Source organism: Cyprinodon tularosa, unplaced genomic scaffold (assembly GCF_016077235.1).
Source record: "Cyprinodon tularosa strain WSP-4 unplaced genomic scaffold, ASM1607723v1 ctg9, whole genome shotgun sequence".
Classification (NCBI taxonomy): domain Eukaryota; kingdom Metazoa; phylum Chordata; class Actinopteri; order Cyprinodontiformes; family Cyprinodontidae; genus Cyprinodon; species Cyprinodon tularosa.
Window position 1 is genome coordinate 1,737,862 of NW_024039673.1, and position 20,677 is coordinate 1,758,538.

The 20,677-nt window shown below is 37.7% G+C and overlaps 2 protein-coding genes across 4 annotated transcripts; one reads left to right on the plus strand and one right to left on the minus strand.

Moving 5' to 3' along the window:
- Nucleotides 1-1,402: 1,402 nt before the first annotated feature.
- On the minus strand, nt 1,403-14,791 carry bicdl2 (BICD family like cargo adaptor 2). Of its 3 annotated transcripts, none has more exons than XM_038273989.1 (10): nt 14,663-14,791; nt 13,727-14,153; nt 9,461-9,676; nt 9,239-9,355; nt 4,211-4,357; nt 3,939-4,085; nt 3,696-3,770; nt 3,258-3,340; nt 3,031-3,145; nt 1,403-1,779 (listed from the first exon to the last, which is right to left on the minus strand). In XM_038273989.1, exons 2-10 carry the CDS (start codon nt 13,970-13,972, stop codon nt 1,609-1,611), a joined length of 1,317 nt encoding a protein of 438 aa, XP_038129917.1. In that variant the 5' UTR covers nt 13,973-14,153; nt 14,663-14,791; the 3' UTR covers nt 1,403-1,608. The 3 variants fall into 3 exon arrangements, with proteins under 3 accessions (XP_038129917.1, XP_038129919.1, XP_038129918.1); XM_038273990.1 differs by lacking the exon at nt 1,403-1,779 and adding an exon at nt 2,580-2,616 and having other exon boundaries at nt 2,996-3,145; XM_038273991.1 differs by lacking the exon at nt 3,939-4,085.
- A 96-nt stretch (nt 14,792-14,887) lies between these two features.
- On the plus strand, nt 14,888-20,591 carry mia (MIA SH3 domain containing). Its single transcript, XM_038273993.1, has 4 exons — nt 14,888-15,354; nt 16,412-16,545; nt 19,924-20,034; nt 20,131-20,591. Exons 1-4 carry the CDS (start codon nt 15,237-15,239, stop codon nt 20,152-20,154), a joined length of 387 nt encoding a protein of 128 aa, XP_038129921.1. The 5' UTR covers nt 14,888-15,236; the 3' UTR covers nt 20,155-20,591.
- The last annotated feature ends 86 nt before the right edge of the window (nt 20,592-20,677 follow it).

Sequence of the window (20,677 nt, forward strand, 5' to 3'; positions counted from 1 at the left end):
GTAGTTTGATCCTGAAAGAAACAGATGAGCCAAGCGGAGGAAACAGGGTCTTTGTGCAAACAGAGATTTCTTATATGTTTCCCAAAAAAGACATGTAGAAACATGAATCTGTCACATTTAAACCCTGTTTATCAAGTTCAGAATATGATAAATCTGCTGTGAATGTTTAATTTAATAGGGACATGGATTGAGGAACAAGATATTGTCCCTTTATTTCTGATGTTTTAATAAAAATCTTATTTATGCCATGACCCTTTTTCTTTTGTCTGTGCATAGTAGTGGAGGTTGGGGGAACTATTATTAAGTTTTGATATTTCTCACAACTGGTATGGAAAGGTAGGCCTAGATTTGATTATATTTGAATTCATAATGAGATTTAGATTAAAAAGAGTCTCTAAAATAAATGGTCCACTTGTATTCTGTGAAGACCTTAGAGAATGTAACAGCATGCTAAAGACCAAAGAACAGAGCAGACAAGTTGGGGATAAAGTTTTGCAGAGGCTTAAGGAGAACCGTTAGGTATATCATCCCAAATTAACAAGTGTGGAGGAACTTCAAAGCAGCAAAAACATGGCTGTCCACTTAAACTGACTGGCCTATGGTAGCTCTGGAGGAGTTCCATGCAAAGGTTTAAAGTTTAGCTTGAAGACAATCAAAATGGCAATATTCATAACCTCCTTAACATATCTGGGAATAGAATAAGGAAATGAATAAAATTATGTTTTTAAAAAAAATCCAGAAGAAGAAATAGACCATGCATTTGATGCAGCAAAGGTAACATAAGGTGCCTCAGTCAAATGAGGCCAAATTCAACCTGCTGGCCAAACACTAAGCAACAGTGTCGATCACAACATAGTGGTGTGTCGCTGTAATGTTGCCGTCACTGCAAACTTGCTACTTGTTTGTTTCAGCTGTAAACTAAGCAAAATTTGATCCTGCAAATCATTCAATCACAGGAGAATGAATGCTTAGTGTGAGGGATTGCCTTTGAGTCAATGAGTCGATGCAATCATCCGGTTTTCCTTAGATGGAAAACTAAATCAATTTCACTGTATGATCTGGTTGAGTTGTAAAGTGCCTTGAGATGCTGTGAAATTGTGCTATATTAATAAACTGAATTGAGTTGAATTGAAAAGGAAACAAATACTCTAGTTTGATATTTTCTATACCAAATTCTATATATTTTTTCTATTTGGATAACCAAAACTGATATTCAGCTGCTTCAGGGTTCTAAAAACTTATGAACCATACTATTTATCTTAAAATGACACTTATTTTTAGCTTTGTCTCAGATACTACTTTGCATGATTCATGACAGAAATAAGTGCGAATACTGACCCTGAGTTTTAAATAGAATAATGAAAGAGAACGAGACATTTACATATTTACATAAAAAGGAAGAAAAAACGTTTTTATATTGTTGAAAAAAAATCACTTCATATTTTAATATTTTCATACAAAGTCTAAAATAATTATCATAATGTACATATATACACACAGAGAAAAGTTCATTAATTTGTAAACGTTCAATTTACTGATGTGGAGATTGATCATATAGTTCATCATCTGGGGCCAAAAGGACATAGGAGCCAAAATGGAGGCTTTCTCTCATTTGTCCTTGAATAGAGATGAAAAAAATCCTTTTCCTCCTTCACCCCTCACTCTCAAAGATTTGCTTCTTTGGAGTCCAAATGTGTTCTCCTTCTCCTGCTTGTCTTCTTTCTTCTTCTCCTCTTCCCTTTGCAGGACCTGTTGATTGATGACGAAACGCATGTCCTCCTGCAGTGGGACAAAATTTTAGAAGTCAGAAAAATCTTGATAAGGTCAAGGAGGATGAGGAGGTCATTTAGAGTTCACACAACCCAAGCATGGGAACTGCAAGTCCCTTGAGATCATAAAATCTTGCTGGAATATTAAAAGATGTCAGAGAAGCTTTCCACTCATCCGTTTTCTTTTCTTGCTTATTCTTGCAGGATTGAACGTTTGGTGCTATCTCTGGTGCTCACTTAGGACAGGACAAATAAGCAGGTATACATACAGTCATACCTGAGGGAAATTTAAAGTGACGGATTAACCTTATAGTTATAATATTTGGCTTTAGAAATAAGCTGGAGAACCTGGAGATAACCTCTGAATGTAAGGGAACACGCAAAGCCATGCAAGGCACCTACATGTGCAAATGTGTACTACCTTTGATATAATTCAAAAAAGATTTTACCTCATCATTGGATCATGGAGACATTGTTTCAGGGTGTTGAGATATTGCTAAACTAGAAGCCATTAGTGTAATTGGGGAGATAAATCAGGACACCTGGACATAGCTTGGTGGTGTTCCTCAGGGGTTTGTTGTTGGTCCTCTTTTAAGTACCAGTCGGAAATAAGCGTTCATATTCATATGCATTTCAAATGAATTAATGTGATATCAACAAAATGTCTCACGTGGTAAAATAAAAAGTTTATACTATAACATTAGATATGCAAGCTTACATAAGGATGTTTTTTCATTAAGACTTTTGAGATTGTATCACATTTACATCAAGATTGTACCAGATAAACCCATTTCTTACAGTATAAATACCTTATTGAAAGACCTTTCAATGAAAATGTTCTGTATTTATAGATTAAGCGGCAAATTACAGCTCTGAAGTAATTGTGGTTTCTGAATTACAAACAAAGCATGTTGAGTGTCCAGCAGTTTTTCGTATATTTGAAGGGACGCACACCAAAGGAGACTTTTGATGAAATGTTAAACGTTTTAAAAGGTCATATGTTGGGGCATCATCACCATAAGTTACTTTAATTTCATGAACGACGGGAGACTTCTGATGAGTTAATCTATAGAGATATAAATGATCGCACATGCAAAATTTCAGCTAGATTAAACAACTGGAAGTGGATCAGAGGCAGAGGCATTACTTATTGAAGGTCCCTCGTATGTAGACTGTCAGCATCACATAGATGATCATTTACTGAAATGTATTGGTTCAAAAAAATGTTTTCGTTGATTGAAACCTTCATACGCAGACTCACCTGCCAGGCATCCAGCTCTTGGGTCAGCTTCACCTTCTGTTTGATGGTGTTCAGAAGCTGCTGAGTGAGCAAATCTTTCTCCTGATGAACTTTAGCCAGCTCACTCTCCAGAGAGCTGCAAATAAAATCCCCCAAAAATTGCCTTTAATTTTCTATAATAGTAAAATCCAAAGAATTAATCTTTTAAAGAAAATCTAAGATAATCAGTCTTTATATTGCAGCCTCACCTATAGCTCGGCTTCTCTAGGCTGCCTCTGCAGAGCTTTATTTCGTCCCTGAGAGACCCGAGCTCTTTTTGGTGAGACTGAAGCTGCCAAGAAAGAGTTTAAATTTCAAATGTCAGGTTTTTTTTGCATTAATTATCTTCAATACATTAACTGATAATTCCTCCTCTGGAAAATAAAACATCAGTTTTTTACTCAGAGAAGCGATTTTCAGTGATCTCAACATCCTATAATGATCCCAGGTTTGTACCTTTAGACATCAAAACTTGTATCATTGTCTTAAAAATGTTTCCACTGAATGCTTTTTAAAGCAAACACATTGAAGCTTATTTTCCTTTCCTTTTTTTGCCTGCCTTCCTTAAATGAAGCATTTTCCTTTCCTTTGGTGTCCTGCTGTTTCATTAACATGAACCCTGAACTAGTATGTAGATCTTAACAGACCTCTTCCTTTAAGGCTTGTATTTCTTCATCTTTGGCCTGCAGCACTGAGGAATGAGCCAGAAGAGCCTCTGTAGCCTATAAATAACAGGAAACAAGAGCAAAAAATGTAGAAATGGATTTGAACATATCATGTGTTCTAATAGATTGTGGAGACCAGTTAGTTTTAGTCACTTTTAATAAAAGGCATGTGAGTAGAGGGTCAGAATTAGTGTAAAGTTCCTGCATGTGTTTTTCTTTCAGTACCTGTGACTGTTGAATTTCACTGAGCAGAGACAAAGGTTGTGTGTGCGTACTATCCAGGGGACTGTCCTCTCCGAGGTTCAGTGCTTTTTGTTGTAAAGAGTGATTCAAGCTCCTTAACTCAAACACAACCCCCTGCTCCTGCTCTATCTACGTACACACACAACACACACTATGTAAAAAAACAAGCAGGAGGACCAAGTACGATTTCACAGCAGCTATGTTAGTTTGTCTGTTAGTGATGAGTTGGTGTCATTATTAGGAAGGATCCTCACCTCTGCTTCCTTCTCACTCAGTTTAACCTGGAGTTCTGATATTCTGTCCCTCAGTCCGTCTCTTTCAGCACGGAGCCTCTGGCTGTCGTCCTCTGAAGCTTTTAGCCGGGTCTCAAGGTGTGACAGTCGCTCCTGCAAAACTTTGTTCTGTATGAGAAAAATGAGGGAAGAATCACTAAGTTTTCAAGCTTCAATTAATGTAGAAAGTTTGATTAGATTTTAAAATTTTTAAAATATATATTTTTTTATAATCTTAATTAAAAATGATTGCATAGAACAATGTTTCTGTATTCTATAAAACACTTCCAACTAACTATACAGCAGCTTTTGAATGATTGCATTTGGAATTTGGACAAACCTTCTCATTCAAATTGTTTTCTTTATTTTGATAACTATGAAAATTTTAGATTCACACTGAAGGCATTAAAAAATATGAATTAACACATGTGGAATTATATACTTAACAAAAAAAAGTGAAACAACGGAAAATATGTATTATATTCCATGTTATTTAAAATGGCCACCTTTTGCTTTGATTACTGCTTTGCACACTCTTGGCATTCTTTTGATGAGCTTCAAGAGGTAAACACCTGAAATTGTTTTCACTTCACAGGTGGCCCCTGTCAGGTTTAATAAGTGGGATTTCTTGCCTTGGGACCGGTTGGGACCGTACGTTGTGTTGTGCAGAAGTCAGGTGGATACTGAGCTGATAGTCCTACTGACTGTTAGAATTTGTAATATGGCAAGAAAAATGCAGCTAAGCGAAGAAAAATGAGTGGCCATCATTAAATTAAGGTCAGTTAGTCTGAAAAAATTGGCAAAACTTTGAAAGTGTCCCCAAATACAGTCTCAAAAACCATTCAGCACTACAAAGAAACTGGCTCCCATGAGAACCGCCCCAGGAAAGGAAGACCAAGAGTCACCTCTGCTGCGGAGGATAAGTTCATCCGAGTCACCAGCCTCAGAAATCGCAGGTTAACAGCAGCTCTGATTAGAGACCAGGTCAATGCCACACAGAGTTCTAGCAGCAGATACATCTCTAGAACAACTGTTAAGAGGAGACTGTGTGAATCAGGCCTTCATGGTAAAATTGCTGCTAGGAAACAACTGCTCACGGACGGGCAACAAGCAGAAGAGACTTGATTGGGCTAAAGAACACAAGGAATGGACATTAGACCAGTGGAAATCTGATGAGTCCAAATTTGAGATCTTTCGTTCCAACCATCGTGTCTTCGTGCGACGCAGAAAAGGTGGACGGATGGACTCTACATGCCTGGTTCCCACCATGAAGCATGGAGGAGGAGGTATGATGTTGTGGGGGTGGTTTGCTGGTGGCACTGTTGGGGATGTATTCAAAATTGAAGGCATACTGAACCAGCATGGCTGCCACAGCATCTTGCAGCAGCATGTAATTCCATCCGGTTTGTGTTTAGTTGGACCATCATTTATTTTTCAACAGGACAATGACTCCAAACACACCTCCAGGCTGCGTAAGGGCTATTGACCAAGGAGAGTTATATGGTGCTGCACCAGATGACCTGGCCTCCACAATCACCAGACCTGAACCCAAACGAGATGGTTTGGGGTGAGCTGGACTGCAGAGTGAAGGCAAAAGGGCCAACAAGTGCTAAGCATCTCTGGGAAATCCTTCAAGACTGTTGGAAGACCATTTCAGGTGACTACCTCTATAAGCTCATCAAGGGAATGACAAGAGTGTGCAAAGCAGTAATGAAAGCAAAAGGTGGCTACTTTGAAGAACCTAGCATATAAGACATATTTTCAGTTGTTTCACACTTTGTTGTTAAGCATATAATTCCACATGTGTTAATTGGAAGTTTTGACACCTTCAGTGTGAATCTACAATTTTTATAGAAAATAAAGAAAACTCTTTGAATGAGAAGGTGTGTCCAAACTTTTGGTCTATACTGTATATAATATACATATATATTCATATACATGTTTGTACAGTTGTTTTCTGAATAAGCCCCCCTTTACAGTTTCATTCGATTTTTTGGTCAGAGTTAAATGTCTAAGATTTTCAAACTTCATGTAACATGAAAAAGTATAATTATAGTGAATACAAAATGCAATACAAAAGAAAAAAAAATCGGGTTATGAAAAAATGCAGATGATAAATTTTCTCAAGTTTTCAAGTCCACCTCTACTTTCACATTCCTTTTTTAATTCAGGGTTCTAAGTTACAACGAAACAGAATTTAAGTTTTTTTTTTCAAACTCAAAAGCAAATTTTTTATTTTTATATTGAAGTCATGAATGTAATAATTTTTTTAACGTCAGCTGGCTTTGAAGTTTGAGTTATTACAACTCTTTTTATTTTTTTTACTTTGTACCACGGTTTTCCAGAAACCTGCACACAAAGTTATCTGCATTTTAAATGACATCACACTCTGAAACAGAGATGGGGGATCTGGAGTCAACAAGTTATCTCTTTGTCATGTATTTGTTCTACCCTGCCACTGAACCAGGTGAGTCCAATCTGGTTTAACCTGTGCAGATTGGACTCACCTGGTCAGAACAAATACATGAATTGAGATGACTTGATGACTCCAGATCCCCCGTCTTCACTCTGAAACGCAAACTGCTGGATGACTCTGAGTTATCGGGCAGATAACATTCCCTCTGTCACAGAGGAGAAACAAAAAAGGCACACAAAGATGTCAGGAAATCACTCCAAGCGTTTGGTAATACAAACTAGGCTTTTGTCACGTCGGCCAACAGAACTGACACAAAAAACAATACTAGGCCAAACAAAGAAGGAAAAACTGACACTGAAACATTGCCATTCAATATGTGTCAGGAGTTTCTGGGAAACTAAGAAAGATTTTCTCTAAAGAAAACATGCAGATGAATTTCAAACCAAACAACACTCTTAGACAAAAACGGGTTACTCCCAAAGACAGAAAACCCAAACCAAAGCTGAATAATGTTGCATGTGGTCCAGTACAGCAAGGAATGATTCCCACATGATAGAAAGCCCAACAGGAACTACATGAATCCATGGTGTAGAAGAGGGAAGCCAGCAGTTTTTGGTAAGAATCAGCTGTACACCTGTCCCTCAAGAGCAAAGGGCACAGCTTTGATCTTTTATATAACATCCTCATTCTGGTCAAGATACAAGAAGTACACATTTCACACCAAAAACAGACTCCAACAGTCCAAGATGATGACAGGTTGGTCATTGATTTGCATCTGACTTAGATATGCCTTGGAGGATGGACCTCCATGTGATTAATAAAAAAGCAGAATTCTGTATGCGAGACCAGAGGGTTGTTGGTAGCCTGGGTGCCATTCCGAACTTAGTCCCGCCCACAAAGTTTGAGGTCTAGAAGTTAGGTCTGGCATTGCTCAATAGTAGCGTGAGTATGCTCGCACAATATCTGGCGGGCCAATCAAATTGTCAGGGCGGGCTTTATACAATGATGGACAGATGATCAACAGTAACGTAATCAACCACGTCACCAAAGCGAGCTTGGGTGACAACAATAATGGCTGCCACTGGAGAGTTGAGGTGTGTAGATTCTGCTATTAGGTCTGTTCTAGAAGATATCGACAGCAAATGAATTTTAAAAGAGGAACAGAGAAACACGATCAAGGCTACTCTTCTTATTCTAGGCGTGCAACTGCACGCTTTGATTTTTGTTGACAACAACTATGCGTCGCTTAACATACGTCACGCACTCCGTTGCTCTTATTGGTTGTAGGTCTATCCAATTGAGTGCAGAGGCATTTTTTTTCCTGGTTCGTTCGAAACACGCTCCATAATCACAGCTCTATGGAGCAGTATCAGACTCATATTCTGACTAGAATTGAGTAGGACTACGTCAGGCTAGGTTGTTGGGTCCTTAGGCAAGACACTTCACCTGCATTGCCTAGTGATGGCCCCAGTGTGCGGCATCCTTGCTTCTGTCAGTGAGCCTCAGAGAAGCCGTGCTTGCAATGTCGCAGTGGATGGGTGAATGACTGAATGTAGTATAAATTGCTTTGGTCGAGTCCTCTGACTTCAAAAAGCGCTCTATAAGTACAGGTCATTTTACCATTTGTATATAGGCTTCTCTAGTGCATAGATATGCTTTAAAACATTTTAAGAAAAACTGAACAAACGTCTGGTTGCCTCCTATCGAAGCCTGTTCTGTAGACAGAAAATATTTTTTAGGCTTTGTGTAAAATAGAGATTTAGTTGGTAAGAAATATAGATAAAGCAAGCATTGAACAGTAGTGAGCCTTCCCAAGGGTGGCTGTCCTACCAAAATTACTCTAAACGTGCATTAATGGCTCGTCCAGGATGGTCACAACGCAGAACATTCAGAGAACTGCCAGCTCACCCGTCTACTTTCTGGTTGTTGAGCTGTAGGTGATGCAAATCTGCCAAACATTTAACATTTCTAAGAGTTAAACTACTTTCTTCTTTCTGTACTATCTGGCATGAAGCTAGAACATCTTTTTGCAATATCATCGTATAAACAGACAGAGCGAGCAGATGTAGAATGAAAGTCTGGCGTTACTTTGCTGGTTCAGGTCCTGCATGATTTGGAGAATTTAATGGAATCGTGAATTCTGCTCACGGCAAGAAAATCTAGGGGGAGACTTTTTGGCCATCAGTTTGTGATTTTAAGTGCTTAAGGACAACAATCAAAACCAAAAAGCAAGTTTATTTCCGGACGGCTTTGAAAGAACAAATGGAGGCTTTGGCTTTGACCTGGTCAAAGTCTTAACTTAATCTGAATAATTCAATGCAGCATGACGTTAAACAGGTTGCTCACGGACCAGAAGGTCAGCATAGCCGAATTAATATATTTCTGGTAAAAGAAGAGGGGCAAAAACATCCTCAAAAGCTGTTCCAAATGCTTGATGGCATTTGTTGCAAATCAACATCTTTGGGTTTTGGGACAACTGTTTGGTTTTCTTAATTTTTTTATATTAGTTTTATGATCAAAAACATAATAAATCTGTAAGAATACAAATACTTTTATTCAAACCAAGCACTGTACTAAAAATAATTTATTAATACCTCTGTTTGCATATTTTCCAATTGCGTGAGGCTGATACTTCGGCTAAAAGATGACTCTTCCATCTCTTCTCTGAGGGCACGGAGCTCAGTCCTCAGGGAGTGCTCCAGTGTTACAGCCTAGAAAACGTGTGGGAGATGAAAAGCTGTGGAACCTGTTTGTCTGCATAGCAGCTAATAATGTCCACATAATGTGACTCAACACACAAGAGAAAATTATCCAACCTCAGCTAGCTGCTCCACCAGCCTCTGGTTGTGATTGGCCAACTGAGCCATCTGCTCGCTGTCATCTTTTCTCCGGTCCCTCCCCTCGCTGTGGTATTTCTCCAGCTCAGCCCTCAGTGCAGCTAAATCTGCAGTGAGCTCTGACTCCTTCTGCCCAGACTCCAACTCATTCATCTCCAGCTTCCTCTGCAGGACATGTTTCTCTTGCTGTAAAGCCTGAAACAACAAAGTGCACGTTAACAAACTACATGACATTTATAAAACATCTATAAATTCCAACAGAATTGCATAAACCACTGCATAGTGCTCCCACAATGCATGTCTGGATTTTAAGACATTTGAACATTTGTTATTGTTTATCATTGTAATTTTTTGGCACATATTAATTTTCTAATCATTTAATGAATTTTAAAATTTAAGAAATTTGCAGGATTATTTAGTAAAAGTGCTAAGAATAATCTTGATTGATAGCGCATTAACATATTTAGAATAGAATGCTATGAATTTGAGTTCAATTTGTTCAGAAATACTTCTCAATAAATAATGTCTGACTTTAAAGTGCTCACCATTAAGAGTAGGTCTTGGCCTAAAGGTAACCAAATATGTACACATCTGTAAATGAGATGGTGTGTGAGTGAGTGAAACAAAAACATAAATGTTTTTAGATTCTCCATATAGTAGATGTCTGCTGGTTTGTGAAAAAGTTTTAGATGTGTGAAGGTGGATGAATTAATGTGTATACAAAGTTTTTACCTCCTTTTTCAATAAAAAGGCCCAATGCAGGGAGAGCGGTCTTTAATTTCAGTCATTATGAAACGATTCCTAATTCGTCTGCTTAACTGTTTCTTGCCCAGACAGAGCCACCTATGGAGGTAGTTTACTGTTACCTTTTCTAACATAGAAAGTTTTTGTAGATCAGTGCTTCTGTTCTTTTTTGTGTCTGCTTCTGCCTGCTTGAACGACCAGTCGGCTTTGAGGACAGCCTGGTACTGCTCAAGGTTTCTTCCTGTGAAAAGGGAGCTTTTCTTTCCCACTGTCACTGCATATATGTTTTGTGATTACTGTAGAGTCAATGACATAATGTAAACAAAATATCTGCTATTACCAAATGCTCATGCAGGACGAGCGATTACTACAACATCAATTCAATTCAGTTTACTTATATAGCGCCAATTCACAACACAAGTCATCTCAAGGCACTTTACAGTTCAACCAAATCATACAGTCAAATTGATTCAAAGTTTTCTATCTAAGGAAAACCAGTTGATTGTATTGACTCAAATACAATCCCTCACTTTAAGCATGCTTGTAGCCACAGTGGAGAGGAAAAACTCCCTTTTAACAGGAAGAAACCTCCAGCAGAACCAGGCTCAGTATGAGCGGCCATCTGCAGAGGCCGACTGGGGTTCAAGGAGACAGTAGCCCATCAATGACTCGATGCCTCCGGGGGTTTTCCTTATAAAGAAAACTTTTTACCAATCTGTCTGTATCATTTGATTGAATTGCCTCTATAAAAAACATTGAGATGACATGTTTTGTGAATTGTGGCTATATGGATAAACTGAAATGAAAATTGATCAACTCTGTGCATTGCATTGGCTTCAAGCTGTCTTATGTGACTAGGATTGACGAGTGTCCCTTTGAAATAGGTAAATAAAATAAAAAATAAGCAGTTATCTGTGATTTGAAAGCTCAGCTAGTTAAAGTTGGCCCTCCCAGATTTCACTAAGTCTGCGCTGAAGCTCTCTGGAGTCTATGCACAACTCCACTACTGCCTGAACTTAAGGCAGTTCTTTTGTTTCCTGTCTTTCATTACAGGATGAACTGATTAATCCAGGTGTGTTTGGCCATGGTTACTGAGATCTGGCACACCTGGATTAATCAGTTCATCTAGTAGAAAAAGACAGCAAACAGAGGAGCTTCCTTAAATTGGGTGGAGTTGCGCATAGAGCCCATTGATGGTGGTTTTTTGTATGATTTTGTATGTTTCAGTAATTATATATATATATATATATCTATATATATATATATATAGATATATATATATATATAGATATCTATATATATATATATATAGATATCTATATATATATATATATATAGATAGATATCTATATATATATATATATATATATATAGATAGATAGATATCTATATATATATATATATATATATATATATATATATATATATATATATATCTATATATATATATATATATATATCTATATATATATATATATATATATATATATATATATATATCCACTTCATTAAAATCAAACTTATTGTTTTTGGAAACTTGATTGAGTTTGGACAATGAAGAAAGTGTCTAAGAATATCAACAGCTTCTTCATGATTTGGGATTTTTGGAGGAATATTTCTTTAGTGTGTTAGTTTTGTTCTCATTTGTCTTGTTGGCTTTCATTATATAGATTAGTTTACTTTATTTTTTTTTATAATGGAGTTTAAACTCAAGCAGTTTTATTCTATTATTTGAATATTCAAGTTTGCCTTATTAGTTCTGCCTTGTGTTTTCTAGTTTATTTATCGTATGTATTTCTTAGTATGTTATGTTAGCTTTGTCATTTTCTTCTCAGTAATTCTTTCTGCAGTCGGGTTTTGCTGTGTCCTCTTCTTTTGCCAGGCTCAGCAGTAAGTGAATAGCTGCTGTTCACCTGTGCTGCTCTGTTTAAGTTGTCATTCTCCTGTTAGATTTCACTGGATCCTCTGTTGTATTTCCCACCTTCACACCTGAGTTATGTTTAGTTTGCAGACTTTTGATTAAAATGGTTCCCCATGGTATGTCTCTATGTTGGTCCTGAACAGCTACTCTTAAGACTTCTGCTTAAAGTAGCTGTATGCTATGTTTGAATGTTTTATTTTAGGGGACAGCAGAGCAAAAATCATGCACAGTAACATCAGTCTGGATCTGAATTGTAAAACAAGCTTCTTTTCTTGTGATTACACAGTAGGTTACAGATGTTCTGCAAGCAGAGGTTTGACCTGACAGCTGATCTGAGCTAATAAAGCCAAACAGTCTTTTATCTCCTTAAATAATGAGCAACGTAGCATGAATATAAAATATTAACATACAAAAATAAGACTTAAAAAATGGTGAGTGGACATAGAGGTATGACTTAATTCTACTGAAATGTGAGTGTTGTGTTTGCAGACTGTCATTGACTAAACTGATGGGATTAAATGCAGTCCTGGAATGTGAACTCTTTCTTTTGAGGGCAAGTGTACGAAACGTGCACCTAGGGCCAAATTTACCTGACATGGGTAAATGGGCCAAAACCATTTTTTCCTAAAGTTTTTTTCTTTATAACCTATGCAACTTAGACTACAATAAATAAATAAGTACATAAACTATATATTGAGATCAAGGTGTTTTTAAGCCTTGCCCACATAAAATTAGGTTTTTCTTAACATATTTTTGTACATTTAAAAATGCATTATTCCTATGAGTGTCTCCGTCCATAAAAAATAGGATCCAAAATGTTACATACACAGATGCAGGGGTGAAGCATGTGTTTGAAATTTCCTGAGGTTACATTTTTGTTTGAGACTTAAAATGCAGGAAAAAAAACACACACACACACACGCACACACACACACACACACACACACACATATATATATATATATATATATTCATAATTCACACCTCTACTGCCATGCCACATAATGACTGATTTGACAGAATTTAACCACAGCAGTTCATTTCCTGGGATATTTGTAAGGATCATATTTAAGGTTAGGCTTTAAACTTTGCCTTGTGCATTCTCTAATAATTTCTAAACTGTTATTGAGAAATTACGTTTTTGGAAATTGAATATTTGTGACTGTGCTTTATTACAATATGTTTTTAATCTGTACCCCGGGCAGACCAGCTGTTTGGAATGGCAAAAGCTAATGGGGATCCTTAATAAAATTACAAATGACAAACTCTTCAAAGTGATGAACTGTGACATCTCTCAACCTATTATTGATGATAATCATTTATTGTTTTCAGTGGAAAAATCTCCCAAGGATACCATGACACAATATAGCACATGGTATTTGCTGCAAGCTTTCATTCCAGACCCATTCCAGACAACAGGCATTGGGTAACCAAAATATCTGTTTCTTTACTGGATGGATAAACCGTAATCTAATAATTGTATGACTACTAGACAAGCAGAATGAAATTAAGGTGGAATTTTCCTCTTTTATATTAAAGGTAAGACTTTAGTTTTTAAAGTTATTTTTTTATCCCCTTACCTCCACCTCTTTCTCTCTCTGCTGCAGAGTTTCTGCCAACTCTTCATTCTTCTCCAGCAAAGCCTGCCCAAGCTCTGCAGCCAGTATCAGGTCAGTCTCCATCGCTCCACCTTCATCCCCTCCTGACTGAGAGGACGATGTTGACTGCAGAGCAAAGGAGAGAGATACAGCAGAGGAAGAGGAGAGAGGAAAAAAGGAATCCTCCAGGCTTGGTGAGGGGAGGCTGTCTTTTCTTGGAGTGAACATGACAAAAACTTGCTGGCTTGTAGGGATTCGTTTGAAACCTCCACCCTTTGGCTATTGGATGTATTCTCCAGTGTCAAACAGGTGCAGGATGAACACCCATCCCTTTTGCTTTCATTTAGTTTCCCACTGTATTCCTCAAAGGACTGGGATCATTTAGAGCTTCTCCTTTTCAGACGGGAACCTGCCACAGCAAGATAACGATACAGAAAAACTTAGAATGGCTTGTTTTTTTCTGGCAATATTATCTATCTAATAAAATGACACAGGAACAGCTTTTGTTTGACTGGTGATTCAGTTACTCTGACCAAAAAAACTTGCTCCTCGATTATCATTGTTCCTGCTCCCCTCCCTAAATTCCACAGACAATGTAAGCAGAGAGTTTCAGTCCTAAGCTGTAAGGAAATTAAAGTAAAGCTATTGGAAACATGGTGAAAAGACAATATTTTTAAGTTTAATTTTTCCCACACACTTCAGTGGAAGTGATGTTCTGATACAAATTTTATTCAAAACACCATTTCCCTCTGAGGTCATCCTGACAATTCTCTGACGTAAATCTCTTTTTTCCCCATAATTAATGCTTTAAACCAAAACATTTAGAGCAATCTAAAAAGTATTGTAGTTTTTCAACATATATCTATTCTAAATGAGAAATTATTCAGACTGAAGGAGGAAGTGTCAGGTCTCTCTTACCTGATGGTTCCCAGCACCTCCGGTGAGTGGAGCAGTCTTCCTGTTGGGTGTTGTGCGTTTGAGTCTGTGTGCCTGGGAGTATTTGCGCAAGAGAGGCTCAGCTGGTTTCCCTGGCAGTAGAGAGATATGTATGTAAATACAAGCCGAGGACCACACCTCCCTCTGAGTTACAAAGGTGTAAAGGAAACACACACAGGAGCAGATGCTGCTTGGACATCTAGTGGTTGAGGAGGGATATTAAGGTAAATTAACTTTTAGGAACTTCATGCCTTAAAGTTCAGCACTCTATAGTTCAGCTACAGATGGATGAAAACTGATGAGCACACAAATATGGGTCTGTCAGCTGCAGCCCAATCCCCCTCCTCTTCCTCTTATCCTGTTTACCTGCTTAGGGCAATTCAAAGAGGCTCTCTGTTCATTTATGAGGAAGGGGGTAGGGAGAGTTCAGAAGAGAGGACAACTAACACCCCTCCTCCTTTCAGGAATCGGTAAACAGAAAAAAAGGAAATAAAAAGCTAAGCAGGACCCTCACCAATCATAAAACCAACTTTAGTAGGTGTTTCTACTTGCTGAAATGGCCTTCAAGCTCCTCTCTGCTCTGCCTGTGATACTATTCCTGGCAGCTTGTGAAGCTGGAAAACAGATGCCCAAACTATCAAACAAGAAACTCTGCGCTGACTCTGAATGCAGTCGTAAGTAACAACAGTTTCTATTTGTCCTTGCTTAGATTGCTAATTATATTATCTAATCACTGAAACGAACGAAAATAAATGTTGAGGTTTTATTTAAATAAACGTATGGATGAAATAGATACAGATGGATAAGATGACAATAATTCAAATCACAATTCAATGTCTAGGAAGATTATAATACAACTTCAAACCAACAAATATTTCTAAGAAATGTCATGGCCATGTTATTCCCATGTAGCATACAGACGATTACTGACTTGACATTTGTCAAAGCCAGTAATCAACAAACATGTCTGGGAAAACACAGACAGCTGTTTTAATACTTATATTAGGTCTCTACTACACCAAGGACTATTTAGAAGCATCTCACCTGAAATCTTTCAAAGATCAAAAGTCTTCTTTTCGTATAAGAGCAAATCTTTGCATTTTATTTGGAAATCAAGTTCCTACAGTTCAGAGTAAGGTTTGAGAGGCACCAATTTAGAGTGCAATGTCGTTTAATGTTTTATACTTTCCCGTTGTGTGCCTGTCTTGATCCACTATTTTTATAATAAGGTCAAAGCCAGTGTAGCAACTATCAGTAAACATTACAGCATTTCATGCTACCCTTTGCTGACATGTTACATAAAGGTACACATTTGATTTTCCATCAGTACTTGGCACCTTCCCTCTCTACCAAAAATACCAATAATTACCCTAAAGACTATGGCAGCTGTGCGATGGATTGCTCTACCTCACAGACAATCTATGGAGTATTGTGAAAAAGAACAAAAGAGACACCAAAGACAAAGATCTAGATTAGCTTTAAAGCAAACACTTCTATAGAGAGAGCAACACCTAAGAATTAGGAACATACAGAGCACAGCATATGAGCATACGTTTAAGTGGGTCCACATATCCTTTCATTGGTCCACTGTTCTATGTCAACTGTCTGACAAAGGGGAGCCATATCCATTGTGATTTTCATACTTTTTTAAAGATTAATTATTAAAACAGACATAAAAGTTTTACAGAGTCATCAGAACCCAACCAAATATAAAACCTTATTTGTACGCAGACCCAATCCTGATAGCCCGTGCGATACAGGACTACTACCCTGGAGACTGCAGGTTCATCCCCATCCAAAAAGGGCAGCTCGTCTATGTTTATGCAATGCTGAAGGACAGAGGGAATCTCTTCTGGGCTGGCAGTGTGAGTACAAAGAAATATGTCTATAATATGAGCTATACATTGCTGAGGAGATGTTTCCATACTTGTTGAACAGCACATTACAATCACAAAAAATACTGTATTTTACTGGAGTTTTATATGAACAATCAACAAAAAGTGTCTATATAAGATACTTTGGTTGTAAGCCAGTGGACAAAGTTAAAATTTGGTCCTTTGTGAGAGCGTTGGATCAATAAATCCTCTCCAAGTCAAGAACCTGAAAGTTTATTCATTCAGTGCAAGAGGACGATGCGTCACCTGAGTGCCAGTCAGCAGAAAAAATTTAACTACCCAAGTAAATTAAACTACCCAAGTAACAAAAAAAAGTTAAACGCAAAAAGGTGCTCTATTTACCTTTGTCTAGCAGTTAACATCAGGTAACTGTGGAAAAAGTTTTAGCCTATATTAAAGTTTTAGATGTTTGTCAGATTTTGGAATAAAAATGTAATTGTTTTCTTCTACTTATCCGCGGGCCGAGTTGCATTGGCAGTAGTCTCAGTAGAGACTCCCAGCTCCAAGGACAGCCAAGAAACACCTCCCGAGAGGATGTGCCTGGAAGACCAGGGGGTAGTTTTTGGACACATGTCTGGATGGCCTGAGCAGACTCCTCTAAATGTAGAGGAGAAGCAGCTTTAGTCTGAGCCTCTCTCTGTTAATTAAACTCATCCCCCTATCTGTAAGGTAGAGCCCAGCCACAACGTAAGTTGTACTGTAAGTCTTGACATGAAGGAGCCAGCAGAACCACTTCATCCGAAAAAAAAACAGAGACACTAAACCAGAACCGCTCCAGCCAATGGATGCACCTGTAAATCATGTACATAAAAGTTATGAGCAGGATCTGTGACAGAGGGCAGCCCTGGTGGAGTCCAACAGGCACCAGGAATAGGTCCAACTTAATGCTGACAATGCGGACCAACTTCTGGCTCTGCTTGAACAGAGACCAGATGGCCCCTAGTAAGAGGACAAAGGCCAGGTGCACTCCAGGTCAAAAAAACACACATAGAGCAGTTGTGCAAGCTCCCATGAATCCTTACGACCCTTCCAGAGGGTGTAGAACTGGTCCACTGTTCCACAGCCAGGAGGTAAACCGCATTGCTCTTCCTGAAGCCGATATTAAACAATCAGCTGGACTCTCCAAGACCCTGGCATAGGCATTGCCGCGGAGGCTGAGAAGTATGATCCATTGGGAGAAGTGGATTAAAAATGTATTCTGATAATTTATTAAAGTATTAGAATTCAAATATAGTTAATAAAAACTAGAAGTTTACCATCTGAATACCTCAAGACAGAAAGCAAATGGGGTTGTAGCAAGTTAGATACTTTGAGGAGATTTTAGGAGAGAGGTTGAGTTGAAAAGAAAACGGTGTACAGGTAGTAGGCTTCAAACTGTTGGGACAACAAACGGTTGCCTGCCTACAACCTTACACCCATATAAATAACTTGTATGTGGTAAGTTTGCTTAGCTGTAGCTGAAAGGAGAGAGAATTATTTTTGATTAGATTCTAAAGCTTTTCGAGAAAAAACTTTTTGTCATTCTGTTTTGTTGTATTAGGGAATCATTAGCAAGCAAACAAAACCACTGAGTGTGAAGTTTGCTGCGATAAAGATATGGAAAGGCTTTTTTCTGCATTTAGATTCTGGTGTTAAAATGCTTGTTTGTTTTTCTTTGCTGCTTTGAATGTTTCATTCACAGGGTGCATCTATAACAGGTTCACCTTATTCATCCAGTGCCTAATGTCAACAATTACAGTAGCCAAGGACAACAAGTAAATGCTGGCAGCAAAAATCTTTCCACACAAAGCTTGCATGCAGGTTCCAGGTTGAGTCCAACATCAAGCTTGGTCCTAAGCTTTAAATCGAATTCTTATGCAAGAAAAAAAATAAATGTTTTAACTTGATTACAGAGCAAGCAAAAATAATTTCCTATGTTTGTTTGAATATTTTATTGCCAGAGTAAATAGGAAGTACAATTAAACTTGTTCAAGAAAATCCCTAAATAGGGCAAAGACCACTCATACTGTTCAAGCGCATTTCTTTCTTCATACAAGCGAGCATTAAAAATTATGCTTGAAGAGCAAATCCACCACTAAAGTTTGATTCTAAAAAATATAAACAAATAAGCTTAGATAAACATTGAATACTTTATCTGTTGTTGAATGTGCTGAAAACAAAATCCCGCAAAAATTATCCAACTTTGATATAATGTCCTTAAAACAGTTCAAAATTTGGCTCAATGTTGCATGTGGCCTCTATGTGCCTGCATGACCTCCCTACAATGTCTGCACATGCTTCTGATGAGGATCCGCCAACTATTCAGTCTGTGTTGCAACGTGATGTTGGTGGATGAATCGACACATAATGTCTCAGATGTGCCTAATCAGATTCAGGTCTAGGGAACAGGCGGGCCAGTCCATAGCTTCAATACCTTTATCTTGCAGGAACTGCTGACAAACTCCAGCCACACAAAGTCTAGCATTGTCCTGCATTAGGAGGAACACAGGGCCAACCACACCAGCATATGGTCTCATGAGTGGTTTTGGTATTATTTGCAAAGTAAATTTGATAAAAATTTATTAATAATAAAGCTAAAAACAGAAGTCATCTCAGCAAACGTATCTGTAACTCATCAGAATCCCTATTTATTTCCATATAATCAGGCCGCTGTTCAAATAATAACTATAACAGCTTTATAGCCTGTTGAGAAGCCATTGAGATTTGAACAAATCACCAGAAGCACGGATACATATTTTTTCTTTAATTTCAATTGGCAACCCAGGTGGATTTTGAGACGCAGGTTACTGGTAAACTAACAAGTTTGATATATTCGAAAAATCTGTTTCTGTTGAGTTTTCCATCATCAAACATAGGGATATGTGTTTCTAAGATACAGTGGGAGTCATTATCAAGTCACATCACCAACCAGCCATGTAGTGCTGATGGTCAATAACTCTTTGCTGTTTTGCTGTAGTTCAACAAACTAAAAAAGTCTCAAACTCAGACACTTTAGAGTGTGCTGAAAAAGCGTGTGTTAAAAAAACTCTAAATAATGTCACAGACTCTGCATAAAACTGACAAAACCAAACACCAACACTGCAAAATTGCACTATGTATATTTAATGCTCTGAACTCTCAAATCAATGCGCTTTTTCTTTTCTTTTTTTTGCACCATGTTTTTTTTCTGCCACACTGTTTACATTTGATCACTGCTGCACTTTTAGAAATGGAAATATCATGAGAGTTGTACAAAATGAAATTTCGTTTTATATGCACTCTGTGAATACAAAATGACAATAAAAGTTGTCTAAGTCTAAGTGTGTAATGAAACATTTCAGAAGCACTTATCAAGTTATGTTACTGCAGGTACAAAACACGTATTATGGAGAACAGGAGGCTCGCATTGGTCACTTCCCCAGCAGCGTGGTGGAGGAAACATATGCCATCATGCCAGCTACCACTGAGGTTAAAACTACTGTGAGTAAACCAACATTTCTCTGCATATACACAAATAAGCGTATTTATTAGCTGAGACCTTCTTTTAATGTAACTTCTTTATTTATTTTTTTCCAGAACTGGGACTTCTACTGCAACTGATGCTGACTCAACACACACTTTCAAAAATCCACGGCCACCGTCACAAATGAGGGACTTGTTTTTGTAACGTCAAATCCATGTAAACTCCATTCTGCATCTAAAAAAAACATGAATCAAATAATAACTTGTAGGGTTGGAATAAAAGCTAGTATTATGGTAGTTTTTTAGGTAGATGTATAAAGTATATAGACTACTGATCCCTGAATTCCAGTTATTTTCTTCCTCACAGCTCTTCTCTCATTGATTAACTTTCTTGAGCAATACTTTTCTATCGAAATTAAATAGATAAATGTGAATTGCAATCATCTTGTCATTCTGCATCCTTATCTTAAATTGACTTGTTACAATTTCTAATTCATTCATCTGTTTAGTTTTGTTTATCATTCATTGCAATGAACTAGTGAAACCTAGATCGTAAAGAAGCTGTTTAATATCAACATACTTGTTTTGTTTTTCTTAATCAGTTCAAGATTGTGTCTAGGCCTCCTGGGTCTTTTATAATTTTCCAAGACAAGGTTAATTT

What these genes read in the sequence shown, in the direction of transcription:
- bicdl2 (XM_038273989.1), bottom strand. Translation starts at nt 13,972, where the DNA reads ATGTTCACTCCAAGAAAAGACAGCCTCCCCTCACCAAGCCTGGAGGAT. An exon ending in TACAAGCCTTAAAGGAAGAG is followed by an intron (nt 3,341 to 3,695) that starts GTCTGTTAAGAT and finishes CTTTCTTGGCAG; the next exon opens with CTTCAGTCTCACCAAAAAGA. An exon ending in AAGAGCTGGATGCCTGGCAG is followed by an intron (nt 1,780 to 3,030) that starts GTGAGTCTGCGT and finishes GTCCCACTGCAG; the next exon opens with GAGGACATGCGTTTCGTCAT.
- mia (XM_038273993.1), top strand. Translation starts at nt 15,237, where the DNA reads ATGGCCTTCAAGCTCCTCTCTGCTCTGCCTGTGATACTATTCCTGGCA. An exon ending in CGCTGACTCTGAATGCAGTC is followed by an intron (nt 15,355 to 16,411) that starts GTAAGTAACAAC and finishes ATTTGTACGCAG; the next exon opens with ACCCAATCCTGATAGCCCGT. An exon ending in ATCTCTTCTGGGCTGGCAGT is followed by an intron (nt 16,546 to 19,923) that starts GTGAGTACAAAG and finishes ATGTTACTGCAG; the next exon opens with GTACAAAACACGTATTATGG.